The 25850-nt window shown below is 40.2% G+C and overlaps 1 protein-coding gene and 1 long non-coding RNA gene across 2 annotated transcripts in view; one reads left to right on the plus strand and one right to left on the minus strand.

Annotated features, from left to right (window-relative positions):
• The window catches only part of LOC101742643 (protein obstructor-E), a 61231-nt gene that overhangs the window by 13549 nt on the left and 21832 nt on the right, over window positions 1-25850 (minus strand). The window contains exon 2 of the mRNA XM_004928583.4: window positions 24624-24675. Within this exon, the coding sequence (XP_004928640.1) occupies window positions 24624-24654 (31 nt within the window). The 5' untranslated portion in view covers window positions 24655-24675. The remainder of the gene's footprint in view (window positions 1-24623; window positions 24676-25850) is intronic.
• Window positions 1-25850, plus strand: part of LOC134200161 (uncharacterized) — a 46013-nt gene that overhangs the window by 4641 nt on the left and 15522 nt on the right. The window lies entirely within an intron of this gene.

A 25850-nucleotide genomic window follows, 5' to 3' on the forward strand; every position in this document is an offset into this window, starting at 1 on the left:
AGAATCATCAATTAATTTAAATAAAAACAAAAGTATTTATAAGCATAACAATTGATATTAAGAAACACCCGGCTAACGTTATAAACACTGTAATTTAAGATCGTAAAGCAATTATTCACGCTCGTACATCTGATTATAAGTGATGCAACTTAGACGAATGTGTTTTTTAAGGTTATTTGATTATTGGGAAAGGCTATGAGCTTTTTATGTATCACTAGCTGACCCGGCAGACTTCGTAGTGCCTCAATCGATAAATAAAACACAAATCAAGGGGACACATCAAAGGAAAAACAAAATTACTTGTTCTTATATAATTCTGAGCTTTTTTATATTTTCTCACCTTTTAAACCTTCCCTGGACTTCCACGAATAATTCAAGACCAAAATTAGCCAAATCGGTCTAGCCGTTCTCGAGTTTTAGCGAGACTAACAAACAGTAATTCATTTTTATATAAAATATAGAGAAGATTATACATATTTCGGGGAGTTTTTTTTTCTATTGCCTCTGTAGGCAGAGGAGCTAGGCTCACCTGATGGTGAGTGGTTACCGTTGTTCATGGACGTCAGCAATGTCAGGGGCATAGCCAAGCCGCTGCCTACTGTTTAATACTCTCCACAAGCCTCGTTTGAAGAAGGACATGTCATAGCGCTCAGGAAACACCGTAGAGGGGAGCTCATTCCAAAGCCGGATGGTACATGGCAGAAGAGACCTCTGGAAGCGCACTGTGGATGAACGCAGTGGCTATAGGTAGTAAACATGAACTCTACACCGGTGGCGGAGTCTAATAGAGAGGGATGCGAGCGAGAGAGAGTTACAGTATAATTTATTGCTCACCAAAACATATTATAAAAGCGATATTAAATACAATATATTCGTTGTGTTTGGTGGGGCTTTCGCTCACGCGGCCCGCACACACATAGACACCCTCCCATCTCTCCAATCCCGCTTTTGCAGGTTAGCCGTCGGAGCTCCGTGGTTCGTGAGGAACGTTGACCTACACGACGACCTGGGCCTCGAATCAATCCAGAAATACATGAAGTCAGCGTCGGAACGGTACTTCGATAAGGCTATGCGTCATGATAATCGCCTTATCGTTGCCGCCGCTGACTACTCCCCGAATCTTGATCACGCAGGAGCCAGTCACCGTCGACGCCCTAGACACGTCCTTACGGATCCATCAGATCCAATAACCTTTGCATTAGACGCCTTCAGCTCTAACGCTAGGAGCAGGCTTAGGGACCCCGGTAACCGCACTCGTCGAACTCGACAAAGAGTTCGACGTGCAACCTAACCCATGAATCAGCTCGCTGAGTTTCTCGCCGGTAGTAGATTCATTCGCGAAGCAGCTGCTCTTGAGCTGTTAGGTTTCCTTCGGAGGCGCTCGGGCAGCTGTTAGCAAATCCCACCCCTTCTGGCTGAGGCTTTGCTTGCCCACCTTTCCTGGTGAAACTGGAAAGGCCTCCGGGCCACCAGTAATCCTTCAATCATAAAAAAAAACCACGATACCAATAAGTCGACTGGTACTTTATGAGTCAGAGAGTTATGAGTAATTCTTTAACTCGCCGAAAGAGCTATGCCTTCCATATGAGTATGATTACATTTGAAGAAGATGAAAAGTGAGTAGTGTGATTTTTTTTATAAGTCCCGATAACAAAATCGTAATGCACAAAAAGACCTTCAGTCCACTCACCTTTTCTGATCATAATTTTGTGTAACATTAAGCCTGCCAATTATTTTTAAGGGCCCGATGAAGATTGTCTTTCGCAACAGTAAAACCTCAAATTCTCATGAAACGCGATACTCGTAAAGCGTTTCCTCTGCTCGTTTTAAACATATTAATTTTCATTACGCACTCACGGTATGTGCTAGTATAGAGAGAAAAGGTTGCTCAATAAAAATGTATTACAATTTAATTGGATTGTTTTTTTGGGATACGAAAAGTCATTTTAATTCTTCTTAAATGAATTAGTCGTCTGTTGTAATGTTTCATGGTCATAGTAGGATACAGGAACCGTACTTGTTGAACTCGGCGAAAGAGATCGACGTGCAACCTAACCTAAACATCAGCCAGCTGAGTTTCTCGCCGGATCTTCTCGGCGGGTCGCGATAGCGATCCGGTAGTAGATTCACTCGCGAAGCAGCTGCTCTTGAGTTTTTAGGTCTCCCTTGGAGGTGCTTGGGCAGCTGTTAGAAAATCACAGCCTTCCTGGTTGAGCCTTGTGGTAATCCAGTAATCCCTCAATCATAAAAAAGCAGAATACCTATTGTAAACTTCACATAGTCGTATAAGACAGGCCTGTATGAGTAAATACTATAATCCTGCTAATATCTGCCGTGAAGTAGCAAAATTTTCTGATTTTAAGTATAGGGCAGTTGACAACAAATCTTCACGTCCCAGTGTCTGTAGGCTCCGATAGAAGTTTAACATCAATTTGACCGTGAACTCATCGGCCATACTGTAAATCGTTTCGAATATTTTAAATAACAGGTATTTTTAAATAACAGGTATTCGTAGTATTGGTATTTTCAATAATAAGTATTTATTCATATATTGTCGACAGAGAATGAAGTGTGAATCATCACGTATCAAAACGCAACAATTTCTTCAGACCACTTAACAATTCCGCGGCTTATAAGCTCGACCCATTGGCCCCCATTAAACACGGGTTATAAGTATAACTAATCACCATGCACGTATTGTTTTAACATATATTACACGTATTACGTCATTTAAGAGCGTGCAAGGTGTGACCAGTGAAAGCGCACGCAGCTTGCGCAAGACCATGTGGTTGACTTAAGTCATTATGTGACCTGTCGTTTTATGAATTTATGTCACTATACGAGTAACTATAATTTTGCTTTGTTACTTTGTGAAGGCTCTGTTTTGCTTTTTTAAGCGACTTTTACGCAGATATATCGTAACAGTTGTAAATAGCATATCGCAATATGACGTTAATCGTTTTTTAATGAATTGATTAGAACATATCTATGGAAATTTCACGACCCAACCACTTTTACGGATTAATCTCCGTTCGATGTTAAATATTGGTTTCTTTTATAGTACAAATAAACAGATAATTATAATTTTTTGATGAAAGGTCCAGAAACCGGCGTAGTATTTCGAATTTTATAACAACAAAAAAAACAGATTTTTTAAGAGATTTTTATTTCAGAGTTTTGCTTAGTTTCTGATTTCTTTTCAATTCGAGAATAACGACAAATAGTAGCAGCAGTAGTAGTTGTAAGATAAGTATACAAATAAATAAATAAAACAGAAAGTTTGTCTTTAATGAATTTCTTTTTCTCGTATAAAATTCCCGATTCGGTCTCCCATGATATCCTCGTAATACCGCAATTCTTCTGTTCAAACGCTATACGTGAATGACTGGAATGACTGAATATTATCTTTAAGTTGATATTGTTGTTATAGGTGATTAGGCATATCATATTTATGCAACAGTGACGCAGCCTTACCAATTATAAAGATTTCCAGCAAAGTCTACTAACGACTCTCGATAATTGGCAGCTCTGTTGTTCCCGAGAAAACTATTAACTACGCTTTTGTAGGATTCGTTACCATTTCGATCATAGTGACGCGAAGCGAATCAACTAGAAATTAATTAAAAATGTTTTCAAAACTTCCTCGTCGACATGATACAGGCAAACGTAAACTTTAAAAATTAATTTATGTTTTTTTTTAATATTATCTGTGCATTTTTCATTCTATCACGACTTTGGGGACTTTTTGGCGGGAACGCGAGGAGTGAAGTTGTGTGATTTGTTTTATTTTGTCTATTTAGTGTTTCTTCAGGTTTAAATGTGTAATAATGGTGGTTTATTAACCGTTTAATATCTGTGAAAGTGCACAAATGTGGGAAAATGAAACAAAGCTGCTGGACGTAACTTCTCGTGTTCCTCCAAAAAGTCCACTGAAAAAATCTCAGTAAATGACCACCATTTTACTGCGATTATATTTCATCCCATATCATTTCGTTTCATTAAATTTCATCCCAGTTGATTAATGTCTCAAATTAATCATCTTCATTTCATTTCACTCCATATTATCATTTTTCATAAAATTAAGAATTTAAAGTAAAATAAGACATGACTTAAAGGTCTTAGTTACCAGGTCATAAAATCTCTTAAAAAAAAAAATCACGACTTTGGGGACTTTTTGGCGGGAACGCGAGGAGTGAAGTTGTGTGATTTGTTTTATTTTGTCTATTTAGTGTTTCTTCAGGTTTAAATGTGTAATAATGGTGGTTTATTAACTGTTTAATATCTGTGAAAGTGCACAAATGTGGGAAAATGAAACAAAGCTGCTGGACGTAACTTCTCGGGTTCCTCCAAAAAGTCCACTGAAAAAATCTCAGTAAATGACCACCATTTTACTGCGATTATATTTCATCCCATATCATCTCATTTCATTAAATTTCATCCCAGTTGATTAATGTCTCAAATTAATCATCTTCATTTCATTTCACTCTATATTATCATTTTTCATAAAATTAAGAATATAAAGTAAAATAAGACATGACTTAAGGGTCTTAGATACCAAGTCATAAAATCTCTTAAAAAAAAAAAAATCACGACTTTGGGACTTTTTGGCGGGAACGCGAGGAGTGAAGTTATGTGATTTGGTTTATTTTGTCTATTTAGTGTTTCTTCAGATTTAAATGTGTAATGACGGTGGTTTATTAACTGTTTAATATCTGTGAAAGTGCACAAATGTGGGAAAATGAAACAAAGCGCTGGACGTAATTTCTCGGGATCCTCCAAAAAGACCACTGAAAAAATCTCAGTAAATGACCACCATCTTACTAAGATTATATTTCATCCCATATCATCTCATTTCATCTCAGTTGATTAATGTCTTAAATTAATCATCTTCATTACATTTAATTTCACACCATATTATCATTTTTCATAAAAATAAGAATATAAATTAAAATAAGACTTAAAGGTCTCAGTTACCAGGTCATAAAATCCCTTAAAAAACTCACGACTTTGGCGCCGTTTTTTTTATTAATTTCAAATTTTCTATCAAATTAATATTGTCGGACTATAAATAAACTATAAAATCACTTCAAGAAATCTATTTATTATTTGTCCCGAGCGTGGTGACTACTTTTCATAGCATCAGAATAGATGCTTTAAAACAGAAGATTTTGTTGACCGTATATACTACAGCGTCATTACGAGCTGAACTCTCGATTTCATAAGCACGTGCTCAAGTTACGGTTCTTAATCTTAGCGTATTCGTTACCGAAATAGAAGTAAAGGAAGGTAATAATGCGCTAACATAAGCAGAAAATAGGTCAAATAGGGAAGTGAGATAGCAGGCCCATTAATATGTATAGTATATGATGGATAAGTAGGTACATATAAAAACTTCCGTACGCTATGAACGCATACTTGTATGTTCTGATTAATCACCAGAAAGACCATTATCATGTAAGTTCCTCCCTCCAGCATTATATAATGGGCATAGTCATTAACAATGATAATAAATGAAGATTACAGAAGAAATCCGTTGACGAAAATAAAGATGTCGTCTCTGTCATTTTTATCTTATTAGTAATTAATATATCTTCAGATTTCCGATACAAAGTAGATAATTGGGGTGTAGTTATTTTCAAAAGACGAATAAAAATTTGCCATCGAAAACCCATTGGTGTATTTAAAAAACCTTTAAAAACATTGGTGCCAGTATGTACATAGCCGATTTATCAAGACCAGATCGTGATTAGGAATGCAGTTTAAATAGTCTCAGCCTTTACATTTTGGCATAATTAGAGGTTGCACCTAGTATTGGGTAAATAGTTTCACTTCACATTCAGGGTGTTATTTCAAAATTATAAACGAATAGCCGTACTGGCCCGCTTCGCTGCGCATTTAAAATTAACATTATTATTTATTGGCATTATTATTAGGGAGTCCAACACTCATATAAATATTAGCCTATCCATTAAGTACATGTATTTTCTACATGGATACCAAGTTTCAAGTCAATCGGATGCACGGTTCAGTAATTATAACGGAACATCCGTAAAAACCACTGTAGATTTATATATTAGTATAGATATAGATATTAACTGATGGATTAGTACTGGTTGTAAGGCATCTTTTGAGCCCGCACGGGTAGGTACCACTGCCCTGACCATTTCTGCCGTGAAGCAGTAAGCGGTTTGAAGGATGAGGTAGCCGTTGTACTGCAAAGACCGAGACTTCAACTCATGTCCCAAAGATGGTGGCAGTTATGATGTCTTTGGAATCCGGTAACAGTTTAAGACCCAGCCAGCCAATGAGCACGTCCACCTATCTAAGCAACAACAAAATTGGCTCAAGTATGATAATTTAATGATTATTTAGGTAAACTAAAGATTAAACCCGTATCCGACAAAGTCAAAAAATTTTCTAAATTAATTATATTGTATTTTCGTTGCTTCGCTTTAAATTAACGATAAATGGAGAAAAAAATCCGCGATATTAAATATTCACAAAAATACCCTTAAAATATGTAGGTACATATTACGGGCCCTTTTATTGTGCGGCTTAGAATGGAACCAAGAATTTTTCAATCACAAAATACCGTTGAATTCCTATCGCTTTTGTCAAAAGAAATAATTCTATATTTCGTCACAAGGATTACTGCGGTCGAAGGACCAAAATTTATTTGCATGTAATTTTACATTACCATAAAAATTTCGAAATCATTCCACGTATTTTCTGCGGCGGTATACTTGATTGTGGGCTTAGTTTTTTTTTTTGGTGCTACCAGAGCTGATGAACAACATAAAGATGGTGGCGTGTCTTTTGAGACCATACATAACGGCTTTTTTTCGCCACAAATCAGAATTATTATTTCGCGGTAGAGACAGACCGGAGACCTTACAATAAGTACCGGTTGACGAGGTTAGTCCGCTCTGGTACAATAGGAGGTTGTTGCTTCCCATTCCCGGATGAGCCCTTGGATCTCTAAATTACGGTTACATTTTGACTTCATGAGTCGAAGTGGGTAGCTGCATTCACGCTGTGATATGCACGGCTTTCTACAACCCATAAGGTTTACAGCGACTTCAATGGCAAAAAACCATATAGGCTAAATACATAGGCCTATTTCTGCCGTAAAGCAGTAATGCGTTTCGGTTTGAAGGGCGGGGCAGCCGTTGAAACAGTATTGAGACCTTAGAACTCATATCTCACGGTAGATGTCTATGGGTTCCACTATCCACTTAACACCAGGTGGACTCTGAACTCGTCGACCCATCTAAGCAAAAAATAAATAAAACTTATCAAGTATATTATGTGTAATATTTGAGGGTATGGTTTTTATTGTTTATATTAAAAATTGATATCTGTCTGTGAGATTTGATTGAGAATCAGCATTATCGAATCATAATTAAACCGGGCGTTTAGGCCTCGACAACTTAGTTGACTACTATTAGTTTGCTAGTCAATACCTATTACTATATTCGTCTACTGGTCAGGACTCATTCCGATATTTATCTACTGATCAATATTTATTCCCGAATTCATCTACTTGTCAACACTTATTCCCATATTCATCATAATGTACAAGGGTGCTTTCATTAAGCAACCAACTTCCACGCGCGTCGTCCTTTTTGTTGTAAGGGTTGATAATACATCGCTCTCCGGAATTTTCACAACGAGTTCCGCTCAACTACTTCCTCGTTTTCATTCGTAAAATAGCCCGCCATTGTTCATAAAGATGAGCGCCGTCGTATTTTTGTTTTATTTTGTGATAATACGGAAGCGACTGTCCAGATTCTGGGAACCGTTTCATCAACATTCGTTTTGTCTTTTGTTTGTAGAAACAAAAACGAAAGATGAAGAAAACTCTAGAACAAATTTTAGGTTAAATGTAATTAATGAATTAGAATGTTCTGTTAAATAAAATTGTTTACTTCTCTGGATTGTGAAGATAAGTACGACTCCAGACAGGTATGTTTCGTGGTTTTTTTAATGCATTTGCAGGCAGACGAAGATTCGGCCCACCTGTGTGCTTAGTGCGAGTTTTCGAACGTTCTCGACAGCGTAAAAGTTAGCTCATATTTGTATGGAATAGGATCGTTTGCCTACGTTTGTCGCTAGGGGCGCTGTTCTAACTGCATACAAAATTGGGCTAACTTTTACGTTATCGAAAACGTTCAAAAAGTCGCACTAAGCACACTGATGGTGAGTGGTTACCGTCGTTTATAAACGTCAGTAATGTCAGAAGTAGAGCCAAGCCGCTGCCTACCGTACTAATACTCTTCGTAAGCCTCGTTTGAAGAAGGACATGTCATAGCGCTCGGGAAACACTATGAAGGGCATTTCTAAAGCCGGATGGTACGTGGCAGAAGATATCTCTGGGAACGCACTGTGGATGAATGCAGTGATTGTCTTAAATGCTCTCGCGAATCAGTGCTCATTGCACACTTTTACTTATATAACTTTTCTTATTTTAATGGGGTTTTGTAGCAGTCGTCAAAAGAGTATTTTGTACCGAATACTCTTTTGTACCGAGCTGCAATGCTTTATTTAAGTGGTCAAAAATTATGAAGTAATCCTTTCGTAAAATTTATCGATAGATATTTTTTTTTATTGCCCTTATAGGCAGACGAGCATACGGCCCACCTGATGGTGAGTGGTTACCGTCGCCCATGTACTTGGGCAATGCCAGGGGCAGAGCCAAGCCGCTGCCTACCGGGCAAAGCCAAGCCGCTGCCTACCGGGCAAAGCCAAGCCGCTGCCTACCGGGCAAAGCCAAGCCGCTGCCTACCGGGCAAAGCCAAGCCGCTGCCTACCGGGCAAAGCCAAGCCGCTGCCTACCGGGCAAAGCCAAGCCGCTGCCTACCGGGCAGAGCCAAGTCGCTACCTACCGCGCAGAGCCAAGCCGCTACCTACCGCGCAGAGCCAAGCCGCTGCCTACCGATTAAAATAGACGAGCGCAGACACACGGATGACGTACTCATAATATCACGTATGTAGGGGACATACGTGATATTGATCACGTAGTTTGATATGTCGCGGAAATAATGCTTGAATATATGATAAAAATATTGGTAATTTCTCAACAAGATTCGAAGCCAGACATATTTAGTCTTAGTAGACTTCTTTGTATTAAAATTTAATTATTGTAAATCTTTTTTTCCATGGGTAAGCGAGCTTACAGACCATATTTATTTATACTTTATGCACAAAACAAAACTTGTACACAGGCGGATTTAATGCCATGGGCATTCTCTTCCAGTCGACCATAGGGTGGTGCAGAGATAATGCATGGTAGGTGCATTAACAAAAGAATAACAAACAACAACAATAAAACAAAAAAGAACAAAATCAAAACAAAAATCTTCCTTAAAATAACATCTCAGTATTATAGAATACACATAATGTTCACTATAGGTACTTATATAGATTACATATGACAGACCCATATAGGGTATAGGTTGTTGGAATCTATAGACAACAACGGCGTAAATTCTATAACCTATCTTGAGATATCATGAGTTCTAAATCTCAGTTTTTTGATACAGCTGCCTCGCCCTTCCAACTCATTACTGCTTCACGGCCGAAGAAGGCGGGGCGTTGTCACCTCTGCGGGCCCACAAGAAGACCTAACTAAACAGCAATCGCAAACATCTTATCCATATGACATCGAATTGTTTGCAATGAGCTTCAATGAGATTGTGAAATTGTAATCTTTCAGTAGTCTTATTGTTCTGTAGACAATGAGTGGTGGTAGGTGGTGGTTCCCATGACCTCACACAAGTGAATGGTTAATTAATTTATTGCTGCTGTCTGTTTGTTCGTGTACTTTGTAAGTGGGTTGAGTATTTTATGATCGTAACTAAAATGCACATGTTACTGTGTGTGATTCTGTTCGCTATATACAATTAAGGTGTTGACAGAATGTAATAAGTTATTTAAAAAAAAAAATTCCGTAAGTGCTTGTTCATTGTTAGTTCAATTATTTTGAAATAGTTGTTTGTTACAAAAATTACATTTAAATACGTCATTAGGATTGATAATAGTATACTGGCATATTTACAATATTCTTCACGTCATCACAGATCCTCCAGATCCATTAACGGTGCTTTTAGGTACCTCAAGCACTGGTCACCGTCCTCGCCGATCCCTTCGCTTGTGGCGAAGGGCTCGACGAGTAAATTAACCCATAAACACAGCCCACCGAGTTTCTCATCGGATCTTCTCAGTGGGTCGCGTTTCCGATCCGGTGGTAGATTCTGCGAAGCACTGCTCTTGCTAGGGTCAGTGTTAGCAACACTCCGGTTTGAGCCCCCTGAGCTCACCTACACACGTTAGGGTGAAGCTGAAATAGCCTCTCAAGGCTATCAGCAAATGAAGAAAAAAAAAGGAATACTACACGGATAGATTCATATGTCAAGGTAGGTGGAAGTATTTCCAGTAACAACTTGACATCATGCAGGCCACGAGGTTGTCCTCCTATCCAGCATAATAAAAAAACAAGCATAAATTGGGCTGTATCGTTCACTCTTTGGCTTTGCAAAAGCTCTCATGTAAATGAAAGCGTGTAAAGTTATAATTCACTAAAATGGCGAACGCACGGTAAAACAACAAAGCGTTACTGGTCGCGTGCATCAAGCTGATTAGTTTACGTACATATAGACACTGATGGACGTTTGAAATTAATTTAATTACGTTTACAATTACGGAATGTGACTAACAAAAATACGCCGCGTACAAAACGAATTAGTAATTATAGACTTGTTTATTCACCTTTGAATTAAGTTCCATTATAAGGTCTAATTGAACACGCGTGCAAGATTTATTACGCAATGCCGTTTTTATATATATGTAATGAATGATTGAATGTCAATCTGTCATATGACAATTGATAGTTGTTTAAATAATTTTTCGGTTAATGGACGTTGTGAAATGTGTGTTATAGAATTATTGAAGAAAGGGCATTAAATGTTGTTTCTTGTTGTTTAGAAGAAACGCAATTTCGTCTTTTCTTATTTAAACACCGTAAATACCATTATAAAACAACATTTTTGCTAATATATTGAGAAAATGGAGAAATTAAGATTTGATTTTACAATGAAATCAATGGCGGATGGAAAAACAAACGTCATATGCATAACTTCCATTGCTACACCAAGTGGACAAGTTTTTGGAATTCCAGTCGAATATCAACCCGTAAATCTTCATAAGGTGATCACAACTACTCCTAACTACACCAGAGTAAAAAACTCTTTAGTAAAAAGGCATCAAACGAGGAAAATATGGATAACTGTGACGGAGGAAATTTCAAAAACATATTTGGATGAAGAACAAAATTTGCAATTCAATGATTGTTATTTGGAAGAGATTTCAGAACAACCTGTTAGTTATGAATCGACATCTAGTGATTCTAATCACATGCTTGAAAAACTGTTAGAAAAACTACAAGAACAAAAACAGCAGAAACCAGAAAAACAAAATTTAGGGAAAATTGCAAAGGATTTTATTATAGAAAAATTCAACGGCCGTAATTCAAATGCATTACAGTGGATCAAAGATTTTAATAAAGAATGTGAACGTTTTCAAATAAACGAGGATAAACAAAAAATTGAAATTTTGAAGAACTTCTTAGAAAATGCTAGTGTAGATTGGTACAGTTGTATGCTGATGAAGCTTACAGTACAATCAGAATGGAGCAAATGGGAGAAAAATTTTTGTGAGACATTTGCGAACAAAGGATGGTCCTCCACTAGATATGCTCTTGCCTTTAAATATCAATCGGGATCCTTACTTGAGTATGCTTTAAAGAAGGAGAAATTATTGTTGGAAGTCAGGAAGACAGTGGATACCGGAACAATTATTGATCTCATAGCATTTGGTTTACCCAATTATGTGGCGGACAAGATTGACAAAGAAACATTACAAAGAACGGAAGACCTTTACAATGAGATAAGAAAATTGGAACATCTGGTGATGAAAAATAAATATGAAAAAAGGAACAGCTCATATAATTTAGATAATAAAGGGAAAAAGATTGACGAAAAGAAACCATGCCCAATCTGTTTAAATGAGAAAAATGGGAAACGGTTCCACCCAGAGGACAGCTGTTGGTTCAAAGAAAAAAATAAAAAAGCTGTGGTAAAAACAGTAAATAATTCAGAATTGGAAATAGAACTGAATGAGAAAAACCCAAAAAACTAGAAATACCACCATTAATAAAAATAAGTTTACAAATAAATGACACTTTGAAGGTTTCTGGAATCTATGACTCTGGATCTAATGTTTCTTTAATTAATGCAAGATTATTGAAAATACAAGAGAAACAGAAGACAAATGATATGCAAGTTGTAAACTTAAAAACTATTAATGGTGAGAAAAAAACGAAAGGTATGGTAACGCTAAAAATAAAAATCTACAATATTGAAAGAAATATGGATATTTTTGTGGTGGATAATGAAAATTTTAACTATGACTTCTTAATTGGTTTGGATTGTATAAAAAAATTCAAATTAATACAAAATGAAGAACTTAACATCATACAATATCCCAAAAAGAAAAGCATAATCTCAAATGAACATTGTTCTAATGAGAATAATGTAACAAATGTCGGAATTCCTAATGTACTAGGTGACAAAAATAAAGAACAAACATTTAAAGAGAGAATAGAAGAGAAAGAGAAGATAGAGATGGAACTATACTCTGAGATAGTAAAAAAGGGTACTACTATAAATACCAACAAATTGTGTGAAATTAATTTCAATGAACATGTAAACATTGATGAATTTCAAATGTCTGTAAATCATCTAGATTTATATCAGCAATCAAAAATTGAGAAGTTAGTAGATAAATACAAATCTGTTTTTGCTAAGGACAAATATGATGTTGGCTCTGTGCAGGATTACGAAGCCCATATAGACTTGATGGTAGATAAATACTGCTATAAGCGTCCGTACAGATGCACAATTGAAGACAGAACAGAAATTGAAAGTCAAATATCGAAGCTACTACAGAAAAATTTGATAGAGGAATCTTACAGCCCGTTTGCTGCTCCTGTAACTCTAGCATATAAGAAAGAAGATGATAAAAAAACAAGATTATGCATAGATTTCAGAGATTTAAACAAAATAGTAGTTCCACAATCACAACCTTTCCCACTTATAGAGGACTTAATGACCAAAACAGTAAACTGTAAGTATTATTCTACATTAGACATAAACTCAGCATTTTGGTCGATCCCATTGAAAATTCAAGATAGACATAAGACTGCTTTTGTGACACAAGAAGGACATTTTCAATGGACTTGTCTCCCATTTGGGTTAAAGACTGCACCAGCGATTTTCCAAAGAATATTGAGCAATATTATAAGAAAACACAGACTATCTAACTTTGCAGTAAACTTTATTGACGACATCTTAATTTTTTCTAAAACTTTTGAGGAACATATACAACACATATCGAGACTACTGGAAGCAATACAAAAGGAAGGGTTTAGACTGAAGTTTTCAAAATGTACATTTGCAAGTCACCATGCTAAATACTTGGGTCATATAATAGAAGACAATTCAGTTAGACCTCTGAAAGATTATTTAACTGCTGTCAAAAGCTTCCCAATTCCAGAAACAAGGAAAAATATACGGCAGTTTTTGGGAAAAGTAAATTTTCATCATAAGTTTGTACCACATAGTGCAATTATCCTCGATCCATTACATAACTTATTAAGGAAAGATGTGAAATTTGTATGGACGGCAGAATGCCAGGAAGCATTTGATAAAATTAGAGCATTGCTTTGCTCAGAACCAATCCTAAAAATATTTGACCCAGATTCACCGATAAGAATTTACACAGATGCTAGTATCAAAGGAGTTGGAGCAGTGTTGAAACAAGACGATGAAAACGGCGTGAGTAAACCGGTTGCTTATTTTTCGAAGAAATTAACAGAAGCACAGAAAAAGAAGAAGGCAATATACTTAGAATGTCTGGCGATAAAAGAAGCAGTCAAATACTGGCAACATTGGCTTATGGGAAAAGAATTTATGGTATACACAGATCATAAACCCCTGGAAAATATGAACATTAAAGCTCGAACTGATGAGGAACTAGGTGATTTAACATATTATCTATCACAATATAATTTTGAAATTAAATACAACCCAGGAAAATCAAATCAAGAAGCGGACTGCTTAAGCCGAAATCCAGTCTTAGAAGCAAATGATAATAACGACGATTTTTTAAAGGTCGTAAATTTAATCGACCTACAAGAAATAAAGAATGACCAGCTAACAAATCCAGACCTACAAAAAGAAAAGAATAAACACATATTAGAGAATGAAGTTTATTACAAGAAAAATAAAAGAAGAAATAAGATTATACTGTCAGAAAAACTTAGCAAAGCTCTAATAAAAAAAGTCCATGACACATACTGCCACATTGGAAGAACCCAGATGACAAATAAAATAACACCATTCTTTTCAGCCAAAAATATTACAGCAAACATTAATAAAATGTGTGATGCGTGTGAAACCTGCATTAAAAACAAGTCCAGGAGGAAGTCGAAATATGGTTTAATGTCACATTTGGGACCAGCCACACACCCGTTTGAAATTGTATCCATCGATACTATTGGGGGCTTTGGAGGATCCCGATCAACCAAAAGGTATTTGCATCTTCTAGTGGATCATTTCACACGGTATGCCTATATTTGTACATCAAAAACTCAAGGCTCCAATGATTTCATTAAGCTAATGCAAAAGGTAACAAAAAATTATGACGTTAATATGGTATTATCAGACCAATACCCTGGCATAAATTCAAAAGAATTTAAAGAATTTCTAAAGAATAATAATATCAAAATAGTGTTCACAGCTGTTGATGCGCCTTTTTCGAATGGGCTTAACGAAAGATTAAATCAAACACTAACAAATAAGATAAGATGTAAAATAAACGAAAGCGATAAGAAGACATCTTGGACAACAATTGCACAAGAATGCGTAGAAAAATATAATGAAACAGAACACACAGTTACAAAGTTTGCTCCCAGGTACCTTCTAGAGGGTGAAAATGTGAGTATTCTACCACTACATTTGAAAACAAGTTGTACAACAGAAGATTTGAGAAGAGATCGAAAATTAGCCTTAGAAAACACAATAAAATCTCACAATTATAATAAAAATATATTTGACCAGTACAGAGAAGGGTATAAATTGGAAGAAGGAGATAGTGTTTATGTGGAGAATGGAAATAAACTAAACAGGAAGAAAATGGATGAATTGAGAACAGGGCCATACAAAATAATAAAGAAGATTTCAGAATCGATCTATGAAGTTGACACCGGACACAAAAAAGCAGAATCAAACCTCTACCATATAACAAAGTTGTCTCCAGTGTCTATCTGATATGATAAACAATTGTAAAACCATTCACTGCCTCTTACAATTGTCTTTTCAGCGGGGGAGATGTAATGAATGATTGAATGTCAATCTGTCATATGACAATTGATAGTTGTTTAAATAATTTTTCGGTTAATGGACGTTGTGAAATGTGTGTTATAGAATTATTGAAGAAAGGGCATTAAATGTTGTTTCTTGTTGTTTAGAAGAAACGCAATTTCGTCTTTTCTTATTTAAACACCGTAAATACCATTATATATATGTAACTCGCAAATATTCTGTATTCGCGAAAGTAGTGACGGTAGAACGCATTGTGAGCCCGAATGGATATGTATTAAATTTCTCATCATTTTTGACGAGAAAAAGCTATGCATTTTGATTTGGAGGGCGGAAAAGCTGCTATAGAATACAATTAAGAATGTCTGAAAATGAGGAAAATTCACATTTTGATTATTGTCTATGGGCTCCCTTCTTTTTCCTACCTATTTTAGTAGCCTGGAGGGGTTATTCTAGATTCACCGAGCTAGTAGGTAAGCTCACGGGGCTCAAACCGGTAGTGGTGCTAACACTGGCCTTAGCACGAGCAGTGCTTCGCAGAATCTATCACCGGATCGGAAACGCGACCCACTGAGAAGATGCGGCGAGAAACTCAGTGGGCAGTGTCTATGGGTTAATTTACTCGTCAAGCCCTTCGTCGCACCGTTCAACGATCACAATGGCTGGCAGACGATAAGGCGAATTTTATCATCATATTTTTCTTCTTGTCCTTATCTCACTATGATATCAGAGATAATTCAATAATTATGACTTAACAGATCGCGGGACATCTTCACTTAGAAATGTGTTTTTTAATTATTTCGTAGTAAATATAGAAAATAAGAATTAAGAGCATTTTAATGATGTAAATCCATTGTTCGGTTATAACGTCACGAAATTGAATCGAAAAGTTACACAGAAGTTCCTAAAAGCTAATATGTCGCTTAATTTCCCCTTAGATTGATAACTTCGATGACGAGAGGACGAGCTAAGTTCCGTAAGCTTACTTAGGGTTGATAGGAAAACTTTACCGCTAAGTACATTGTCACACTTCACTTAATAAGTTCGATGCGGAGTTCTTAACTCAGATAGGCCCGTTTAATAATTCATAATATATACTGTTAGGTAAATGACTTGCTGTTTTACTTGATTTTTTTAATTGGTTTGCGATGACAGCGAGTTCTAGATCGTTTTTCATTTTGATTCACCGTGTGTTGGAGCCACATAGGTATCGATCGATACCAACTGCCCGTTTTTGTCGTGAAGCAAATATCGAGAATTGCACAGTTGTTAATGCGTTTAGTAACGATAAAATTTATGTCTAGCGTGGTGTTTGGTGACAGTGACGATAATATTGTTGTATCTATGTCTTGCGATATCGATAACTTGCGATTTACAGAGAGAAAATGTTTCAGTATCTTCCTCTACAGAAGGAGAAAGAAAATACAATCAGACTGAGAAAAAAATTGTCTTGTAGCTATTGACCGGTTTCCGAATTGATACTAGGCTTTGTAGTAGAGCTTTTTGTAAGGCAACACGGGTAGGTATCACCGTTCTGTCTATATCTGCCGCAAAGCAGTCAGGCGCGTTTGTTTCAAGGTTGCCACAATCGTTGAAGAGTACCTGACCTCTGCATGAGACCCCATGTCTCAATGTGTTGTGTACTTCTCTCAATCTACTACTGGATCGGAATCGCAAACCGCTGTGGAGATTCGGCGAGAAACTCAGCGGGCTAATGTTACAGTTACTGGGGTTTTTATTTTTTTTATTGCTTAGATGGGTGGACGAGCTCACAGCCCACCTTGTGTTAAGTGGTTACTGGAGCCCATAGACATCCACAACGTAAATGCGCCACCCACCTTGAGATATAAGTTCTAAGGTCTCTAGTTCTAAAGTTCTAAAGGTTCTAGGTCTAAAGTAGCAAAAATGTCGCTTAAACCAAATAGCCTTACACCTGTCGATATTTTTAAGGATTTTAATGAGAATTGTGACTTTTTCTTTCCAAAGAAACAAAAGTCTGAGTTAGCTAGGTATAGTTACGTCAAGGTTTACACGCGATACTGGCGCGATGACCTCCAGTACGTATTTGATTTAAAACTCATCTAACTTTTTCGCAGTCTTGTGTATTTATTCTACACAGAGTTACTGAATCATGAAGCTGTCGGTTTGTCGTTAGAAAGTTGCGAAACTTGCTCGAAGTGCGTTGACACTGTCGCGATGTGTGCGGCGAAATGAAAATTAATTATTTGTCTGCTAGGATTTGACAGACGTAATCTTTTTTTTTTTGTTAAGGCATTTTATGACCTGGTAACTAAGACTAAGTGTCCAAGTCTTAGTGTGTAATTGGTCAAGTCTTATTTTAATTTTAACTAGTGATCCCGCAGTAGTCGAAATTCGACTATAATACAGAAGACAAACAATATTTAATTTAATCTCAATTTGACCACAAGCGTTAAGAATAAAAGTTTGACAATAAATAAATAGTATGCATGCGTGTGTGTGTCAAATACACGGTAGTGTGTGTAATGTTTTCTTTATTGATTTAATGTATCTTTTATGTATTATTTAAAAAAAAATATTAGCATTGTGCACTTCTTCTCTATATTCTCTGTAAGCGTGGAAAATTTCATACTCCTCCGTTCGCGCAATTTTCGTAAAAAGGGATACAAAGTTTTTGCTTCATGTATTAATATATATAGGTAGATGAAAACTGCACTATCACTTCAGTTTAATATTAAATTGTTTTTATGTAATACTATTTTGAATATATTTATATATCGGTTTGTAAGTGTTTATGTCTTTTAACAGACGTGATTTTTTTTTTTTTTTTTTTTCCCTACCTATGCTGATAGCCTTGAGAGGCTATTTCAGCTTCACCCTAACGTTAGTAGGTGAGCTCGCGGGGCTCAACCGGAGAGTTGCTAACACTGACCCTAGCAAGAGCAGTGCTTCGCAGAATCTACCACCGGATCGGAAACGCGACCCACTGAGAAGATCCGGCGAGAAACTCAGTGGGCTGTGTCTATGGGTTAGTTCGCTCGTCGAGCCCTTCGTCGCAAGCGACGGGTTCGACGAGGACGGTGACCGGTGCTTGTGGTGCCTAAAAGCACCGTTAATGGATCAGGAGGATCCGTAATGACGTGCTTTGGGCGACGTCGACGGTTTACCATTCGGTCTACTGGGTCGGGTATGTAATTTCCAGCGGCTACGATGAGAGGGTTCTCATGTCGTGCCGCCTTCTCAAAATGGCGCAGCGATGCCGACTGTAGATACTTACTAACAGAGTCGAGCTCCAGGTCGTCGTGGAGATCCACATTCCTAAGGAACCAAGGCGCTCCGACGGCTATCCTGCAGAATCGTGATTGAATAACCTGAAGGGATTTCAAGTGGGTGCGGGCTGCGTGAGCGAACACTACGCTTGCATACGTCATGACGGGGCGTATACAAGTTTTGTAGAGAGTTACCTTATTACGGAGGGACAGCTTGCTTCGACAACAAAGCATTGGATAGAGTCGTCCTAGAATAAACGCGGCGCGGTCGCGTACCGTTTTTATATGGGGACGGAATGTCATCCCTCTGTCGAGGGTGACGCCTAGATATTTGACCTTCGAGACCCACGGTATGGGCTGGCCAAAGAGAGTGATGGGACTAACGGCGGAGGTGTTTGCGCGCCTACTACGGAGTGGGATGCTCGAAGTGATGTTCGGAGGGCGACCCCTTTTGAAGAGCACCGCTGCGCTTTTCGTGGGGTTGATGTCTATTCGCCACTTCCGGAACCACTGTCCCATGGTGGCTACTGCGATCTGGAGTCGCCGATGAAGCAGCGACATCTTCCTACACGAGTAGTAGATAGCCGTGTCATCGGCGAAGAGCGCTAGATGGGTCTCCGGAGACCGGGGTATATCATTGATATACAAACTAAATAATAACGGGGAGAGCGCGGAGCCTTGCGGGACTCCGGCGGTCAGTTGACGGGGACGAGAACGAGTTCCCTCTACTCGATATCGAAACGAGCGGTTCGACAAGAAGTCTCGTATGATGAGCACGAGTCTGTCTGGCACTCCCATGTTGTACAGTTTATAAATTAAACCGTTGTGCCAGACTTTGTCGAACGCCTTCGCGATGTCGAAGAAGAGGGCGCCGGTCGGGATTTGTTTACGCCTATTTAGTCCTATCAGAATGTGCTCCGTGAGGCGGTGCACTTGTTGTACGCACGAGTGTTTAGAGCGGAATCCGAATTGTTCGTCTATGAGAATTTTGTTCGCGGTAACAAAATCCCAGAGGCGTTTCCTAAGGAGCCGTTCGTAGATTTTTCCTATCGTCGAGAGGAGACTAATCGGACGGTAACTAGAAGTTTCGTTTGTCGGTTTGCCCGGCTTATGTATACCGATAACGTCCGCTTCTTTCCACACCGCGGGAAAGATGCAGTGCGTCATAGCGGCATTTAAAATTGTAGCCAACATTGCTATCAGTTGGACTGGCAAAAATTTTAGCGCGCGGTTGTGGATGCCGTCGGAGCCTGGTGCCTTCCTAGGTTGGAGGTTGCGGATCGCGTCTCTAACTTCGTCCGTGGTAATGGGGGGTAACGCGTCCGAGGGCGGCAGGGAGGCTCTGCGCTCGACCTCCCTGTCGACTAACTCGGTGTGTTCGGGGTCCGCGTGTTGAGTGCTGGTGGTGCACTGCTCTTGCAGTGCATCGGCCAGCAGCTCAGCCTTGTCATCGTCGTCGAATGCCGGTGGTTGGCCTGAAGGGCGTAAGAGGGGAGGCATAGTAGCGGTAGTTTCGGATTTGAGAGTCCTAGCTAGTCGCCAGTATGCTTGGTGGGAGGGCGCGAGTTGTTCTAAATAACTATGCCAATTATCGTTACGCGCGTCGCTTAAGCGGGAGTGGACTTCGCGTTGTAGACGACGCATCTGAATCCGGTTTGAATGCGTGGGAAGACGATCGTAGGCCCGGATTGCCGCGTTCCTAACTCTTAAGAGATTCCTAAGATCGGGGGACAGTCTGATGCGGTGGAAGCTGTCCTCCACATCGACTTCTTTAGAAGATCTAATGATCGCGGAAGAGATGTGATCGGTAATGATGTTTATGGATTCGACGGTGTCCTCGGGGGATGGATTCGAATCCGGGCCGTAAGGGAGGATTGGCGGAGCGGCGTCGGCTAGGCACGTGCCCAGCTTATTCCAATCCACCATGGTCCTCGTAACAGTGACTGGGTTGTGAGGGCGACCGAGCTGCATAACGACAGGTCGGTGGTCTGAGTCGAGCTCTGACATTGCTTCGATGGAACGCAAGCGCAGAGTTACGTTCCTAAGCAATGCCAGGTCTATAGTGCTCGGACGGAGCGCGATGTTATACGGATAACATGTTGGAGTTGGGGGACCGACTATTTCGAAGGTGAGGTCGTCTATAAACGCGTCGAGACGCCTACCGTTAACGTTTGTACGATGGCAGTTCCACCTAGTGTGGTGGCAATTTAAATCGCCTGCCAGGATGACAGAGTCTCCCATGCCGAGCAGTGACTCGATGTCACTGCTCAGGAGGGGCTTGTCCGGGGGGAGATAAACGGATGCGATGACGATCGGCTGGTGTCCCGTCAGCGAGATACGGCACACTGACGCCTCGATATGTGAGAGCGAGGGAGTATCGAGAGGGACAACGTGCAGGGCCCGCCTATAGTAAATGGCAGTCCCGCCTTTGGAGGCGGTGAGTCTGTCATTCCTAACCATGACGTAATTCGCGACTTTCGGGTCACGACGCGAGGGCTTCAGACAGGTTTCCTGCACTAATAGAATATCTACAAGATTGTCGCGGAGGAATTCGAAAATTTGATCGCGTTGCCGCGCGAGTCCGTTAGCATTGTAGAATGCTAACGTAAGGGAATACGGTTTTTCTCTACCTTTTTGCGCCATTGATTACCGGTAAAGATTTTATAACGTACGCGACACGGACTCGTAAACGTCCATGTGATCGAACGCGGCCGCGAGCCGCTGTTCGGGGGTTGTCGACCTACGGATAGCGTCAGCGAACGATCGCAGACGGTCGAAGTTCACCGCGGTGACGAAGTCGCGCACGAGCGCGAAGTCGTTGGCGGCAGAGGGTTGCGGGGGACGGAACGCGGGCGCGGGGCGAGGTGCGAGCAGGGGCTGAGGCGCGGGGCGTGTCGCGAGCGGGGGCGGGGGTGCGGTTTGCGTTCCCGCCTTCGTATACGGCAGCGGCTTTTTCCACGCTGAAACCGTGGGAACTGCAGCCGGCACGAAGGCAGGTTTCGGCACTGAGGGTGCCGAAGTCTTTGGGCCGACGGTTCGCGGAGCTGGGAGGGTTGAACGCTTGCGCGGAGCCCTAGGACATCCACGGTAGTTCGCGGGGTGCCCTTGCTTAAGGCATAGGACACAGCTTGGGGGTTCGGTCGCGGTTTCCCTAACACGCGAGCAATCTAGTGTGGCGTGGTCGCCGAGGCACTTTACGCAGCGGGGGCGCGCGTGGCAATTACGAGCCGAGTGGCCGTAAAGCTGACATCTGTAGCACTGCCCGGGAGTGCCACGCTTGTGGGGGGCTTCGATTGAGATCCCGGATAGGCCGCAAATTGTCGTGAGACATGCGATCTTCTTTTTGGCCTCCGGGGTGGGTTCTAACGCCACGAGTATCATATTATAGGGCTGTTTGCCCCGCCCGCTGTGCATCCGGTGCACACTAACTATCGGGAGGGCCTGAGCGGTCAGATCTTCCTTTATGTAGTCGATGTCGAGTTCTTTAGGGACTCCGCGTATCACTACGCGGAGCTCGCGGTCCTCCTGAAGAGCATAGGTGTGGAAACCTATGTTCTCCTTTCGGAGGTATGCTGAGAGGGCCCTATGGTCGCCCGGCGTTGCGACCTTTATCTGAATCCCATGCGCGACGTTACGCGCATGGGTATAATTAATTTTATTTGCCTGAAGGGCCTGGGAAACGCGGTTCCACGCAGTTTTTTCCTGGAGAATCAGCGGGGGCGGGGCAGCTGCTTTAGGAGCGGGCGCGGGCTTGGGACGCGGCGGCGGGGTTACGCGGCGAGCGGAGTCCGACTCCGGTGTCACGACTACCTGCGGGCGGGAGGCGGTCGCGGATTTTGTCTGCTTCGTCGTGGAGCTCCGGGACTCCACGGCGCGAGTACGCTTTTTACCGCGCGTTACGGTTTGGAACCCATCCGAAGTTCCAGGCTGAGGGCTTGACGCGGATTCGAAATCCATCTCCGATTCGGTATCGGAGCCTGAACTCGAAACAATCGAGGTCGCGACGGACGAAGCGCGAGATGACGTATTCGACGCGGGCGCGGGGGTGGGGGTAGCGTTAGGCGCTACGTGAGCCGCATCGTGGGAACGTGCGCTCGAACTTGACGCGGCGGCGGGGGGCGCGCGGCGTGCCTCCGAGGCACGGTTGAGAAACGCGGCGACGGACGCGGGGGGAGAGGGATTGCCACGAGAGGCCCTATACCTAACATACTCGGCCCTAATTGTCGGGTACCTTTCCCGGAGGAACCCGACAAAATCACTGTCACTAATAACACTCTCACTGAGTTCTTCCATGCTTCGGTCTTCTTGCCCGGGGGGGGCGGCCCCGGGACTTTTGTTGAACTCGCCGAAAGGCGAGGCCCCGGATAGGATTTGTAACCCCCCTGTGCTGCAGGACAGCAAGGAGCAGGGGGGGGGAATGCCTATGCCGTGAAAACGGCAATCGGCGGGGAAAAGGAAAGGAACCCGCTCGGGCTGTATAGTGCTACAGCAGGCAGAATCGCGAGCGGGGGTCTAGTCTTGAAAAAGACTGTTGTTTTTGGGAAGGGTTAGGAAATCGCTAGCCTGTGAGTGCCACAGGAAGCTGAACGTAGCGATTGGTTGCCTTGAAAAAGGCAGTTGGTAAGGGTGGGTTCGCGGTTACAAAACTTTAGCGCACAAAAATGGACCTCGATACGCAGATCGCAAGCGACCAACGGATCGGCACGTCCGCACTACCGAATTGTACGCACGATGTATTCACGGTCACTACACTGTCGAGCACAACTGTGAGTTCAGAGACGCGGCTCGCAAGCGGGCCACGGATCGGAAAGCACGTCCGCGCACGACCGAGTCGTGAGCGAGAATGCAGACGTGATCGTTCGCAACGATGTTATAAATGCGAAAGCGGCTCTTCGGCCGTACTATGAGATGTTGATGTTGTTAAATCGATATATTATGAAATTTTATGAAAATCGATTTAGCCTTTATTTTACTAGGTATTCAAAAAATATTGATACGATACAAATAAATCATTACAATGAATTCGTAACTACTGAAGTTTCTATTAAACTACGTAATTAATGAATTTATCTGAAAGTGAAATTCGAGTTATTTGATTGACAATCTTATGGTTTGGTATGTGGTGGAAAATCGCAGATATGGATGTGTTCTGTCACTTGAAGCTTCAATAGCTAATAAATGTTTCCCATTTTTTTATTGTTTAACCTTTTTCCAAGATTATCGATTAGTGTCGGAACCAAATTTAATTGCATTAAATGAAAGAATTATCATCATCGATCTATGTTTTTCCCTTTTAGATGTACTTCTCTTTCGTAATAACCTTTAATGCCCTTTATCTTCAGCATCTGATCTACATGCTAGTTGCTTCAGTTTATCAGACCAACGGGCTCAACACCACTGCGCTTTTTAGTTCGTTGTGTGACTTCCAGAACACATTTCTTATACCGACTACTGATTCTGCGACATACGTTGCGGGCCGCGGGCGTTGAGAGCTAGTAATTTCTGTTTTTGTGCATCAAAGACACAGTATAGCCAGTTTCACAATACGTATTTAAGCATACGGACCAAGCCTTCGGTGAGAGTCTAAGTTTCCCTCCCTGACACCGTCATCAGTTATACGCTATGGCGTGTAAAATCTTGGACTTTAGTGTAATAATAGTTTTATTGTTAAAAATTCCGTCACCTATTTGAAAATAGTATTTCTAATAGACCAGATATTATATGCATTTAATTTTTTTTTTGTGGCGAAATTAATGGATTCGTATGTTATATTTTGTCTTTATTAATCGTATTTAGGGAAAGGTTCAATGATTGCGATTGATTCAACAAAATCTTGGAATTCGAAGTTCATTGATTGTTATTTTAAGTTAATTCTCAGACCGAGCTGCTGCAGTGCATCCTTAGTCAACGATGGTAGTATTTCAATCTATAAACTTACCGAGAACACTCGTCCAACGTCGTCCAAACATTGTATATATATGTTCTTTGATCTGAAATACAAATAAACGTATATTAGAATAAATCGCAAAAACCAACTTACTCGCCTCTACGGACTTCTATCACCAATCTTGGTTCTTTATTTTAATTTTGTTTTGTTATCCACATACTATATATTCTGGTCTGATGGAAAGAAATGACCTTATGAGTTAATAAACCCTTCATGTATACAGTGTACCTTAAAAGATAATTATTACTGAAAACTCGTTGGACTAATGTAACCTGACCATCCGTTTTGCTTTTACTAACACTAAATGTGAAACACTTATTAGATGAAACGTAAGTAACGTACATTTATATATTAATACGTGAAGCAAAAACTTTGTATCCCTTTTTACGAAAATTGCGCGAACGGAGGAGTATGAATTTTTCCACACTTATAGAGAATATAGAGAAGAAGTGCACAATGCTAATATTTTTTAAAATAATGCATTAAATCAATAAAGAAAATATTACACACACTACATACCATGTATTTGACGCACACACCCATGCATACTATTTATTGTCAAACTTTTGTTCTTGACGTCTGTGGTCAAATTGAGAATAGATTAAATATTGTTTGTCTTTATTAATATTTTTTATAGTGTAGTCTTGGCGAAATTTGTGATTATAGAAGTATAAAATACAATCATAATAGTAGACAAACTTACAATTCCAATTAATTATAGTCGAATTTCGACTACTGCGGGACCTCTAGTCTGTTATAAGTCTATGACACTATGTTCAAACTTTCTTTCAAATGACAGTAACAACGGTATATAGTGCCAATACTGTTTGACTTGCATTTCACTGTTGTACTATTATTGTTCTCTTCCAAAATCTTCTCTGTAATTACAATTAAAAAATAGCTGACACTTTTAAGCTATTCCATAGTTTTTATCGCGGGCTTTGAGCGCGGCGACCGAATCATGAAATTCCGTAACGAAAATAAAACCTAACACCCCCCCACTCCGCCTTTAGCTCGCGTTCAACACATTCACACGTTGCGCTTGTGTAGTGTTTGTGAATAAGCGCGTGGCGTGACGTCGCACTGCATGCGCATCATGAAAAGTCTGCCCTCTCTCGCGCGGTCTAGCTTATGAGTGTGAAGGGGACAGTTAATGTTTTGCTTTTGTTAATATGTATTTGTAAATAGAGCGAGGTCTTATTTTATTATTATTCTATT

The sequence above is a fragment of the Bombyx mori genome, chromosome 15 (assembly GCF_030269925.1).
Source record: "Bombyx mori chromosome 15, ASM3026992v2".
In the NCBI taxonomy this organism is placed as follows: Eukaryota; Metazoa; Arthropoda; class Insecta; order Lepidoptera; family Bombycidae; genus Bombyx; species Bombyx mori.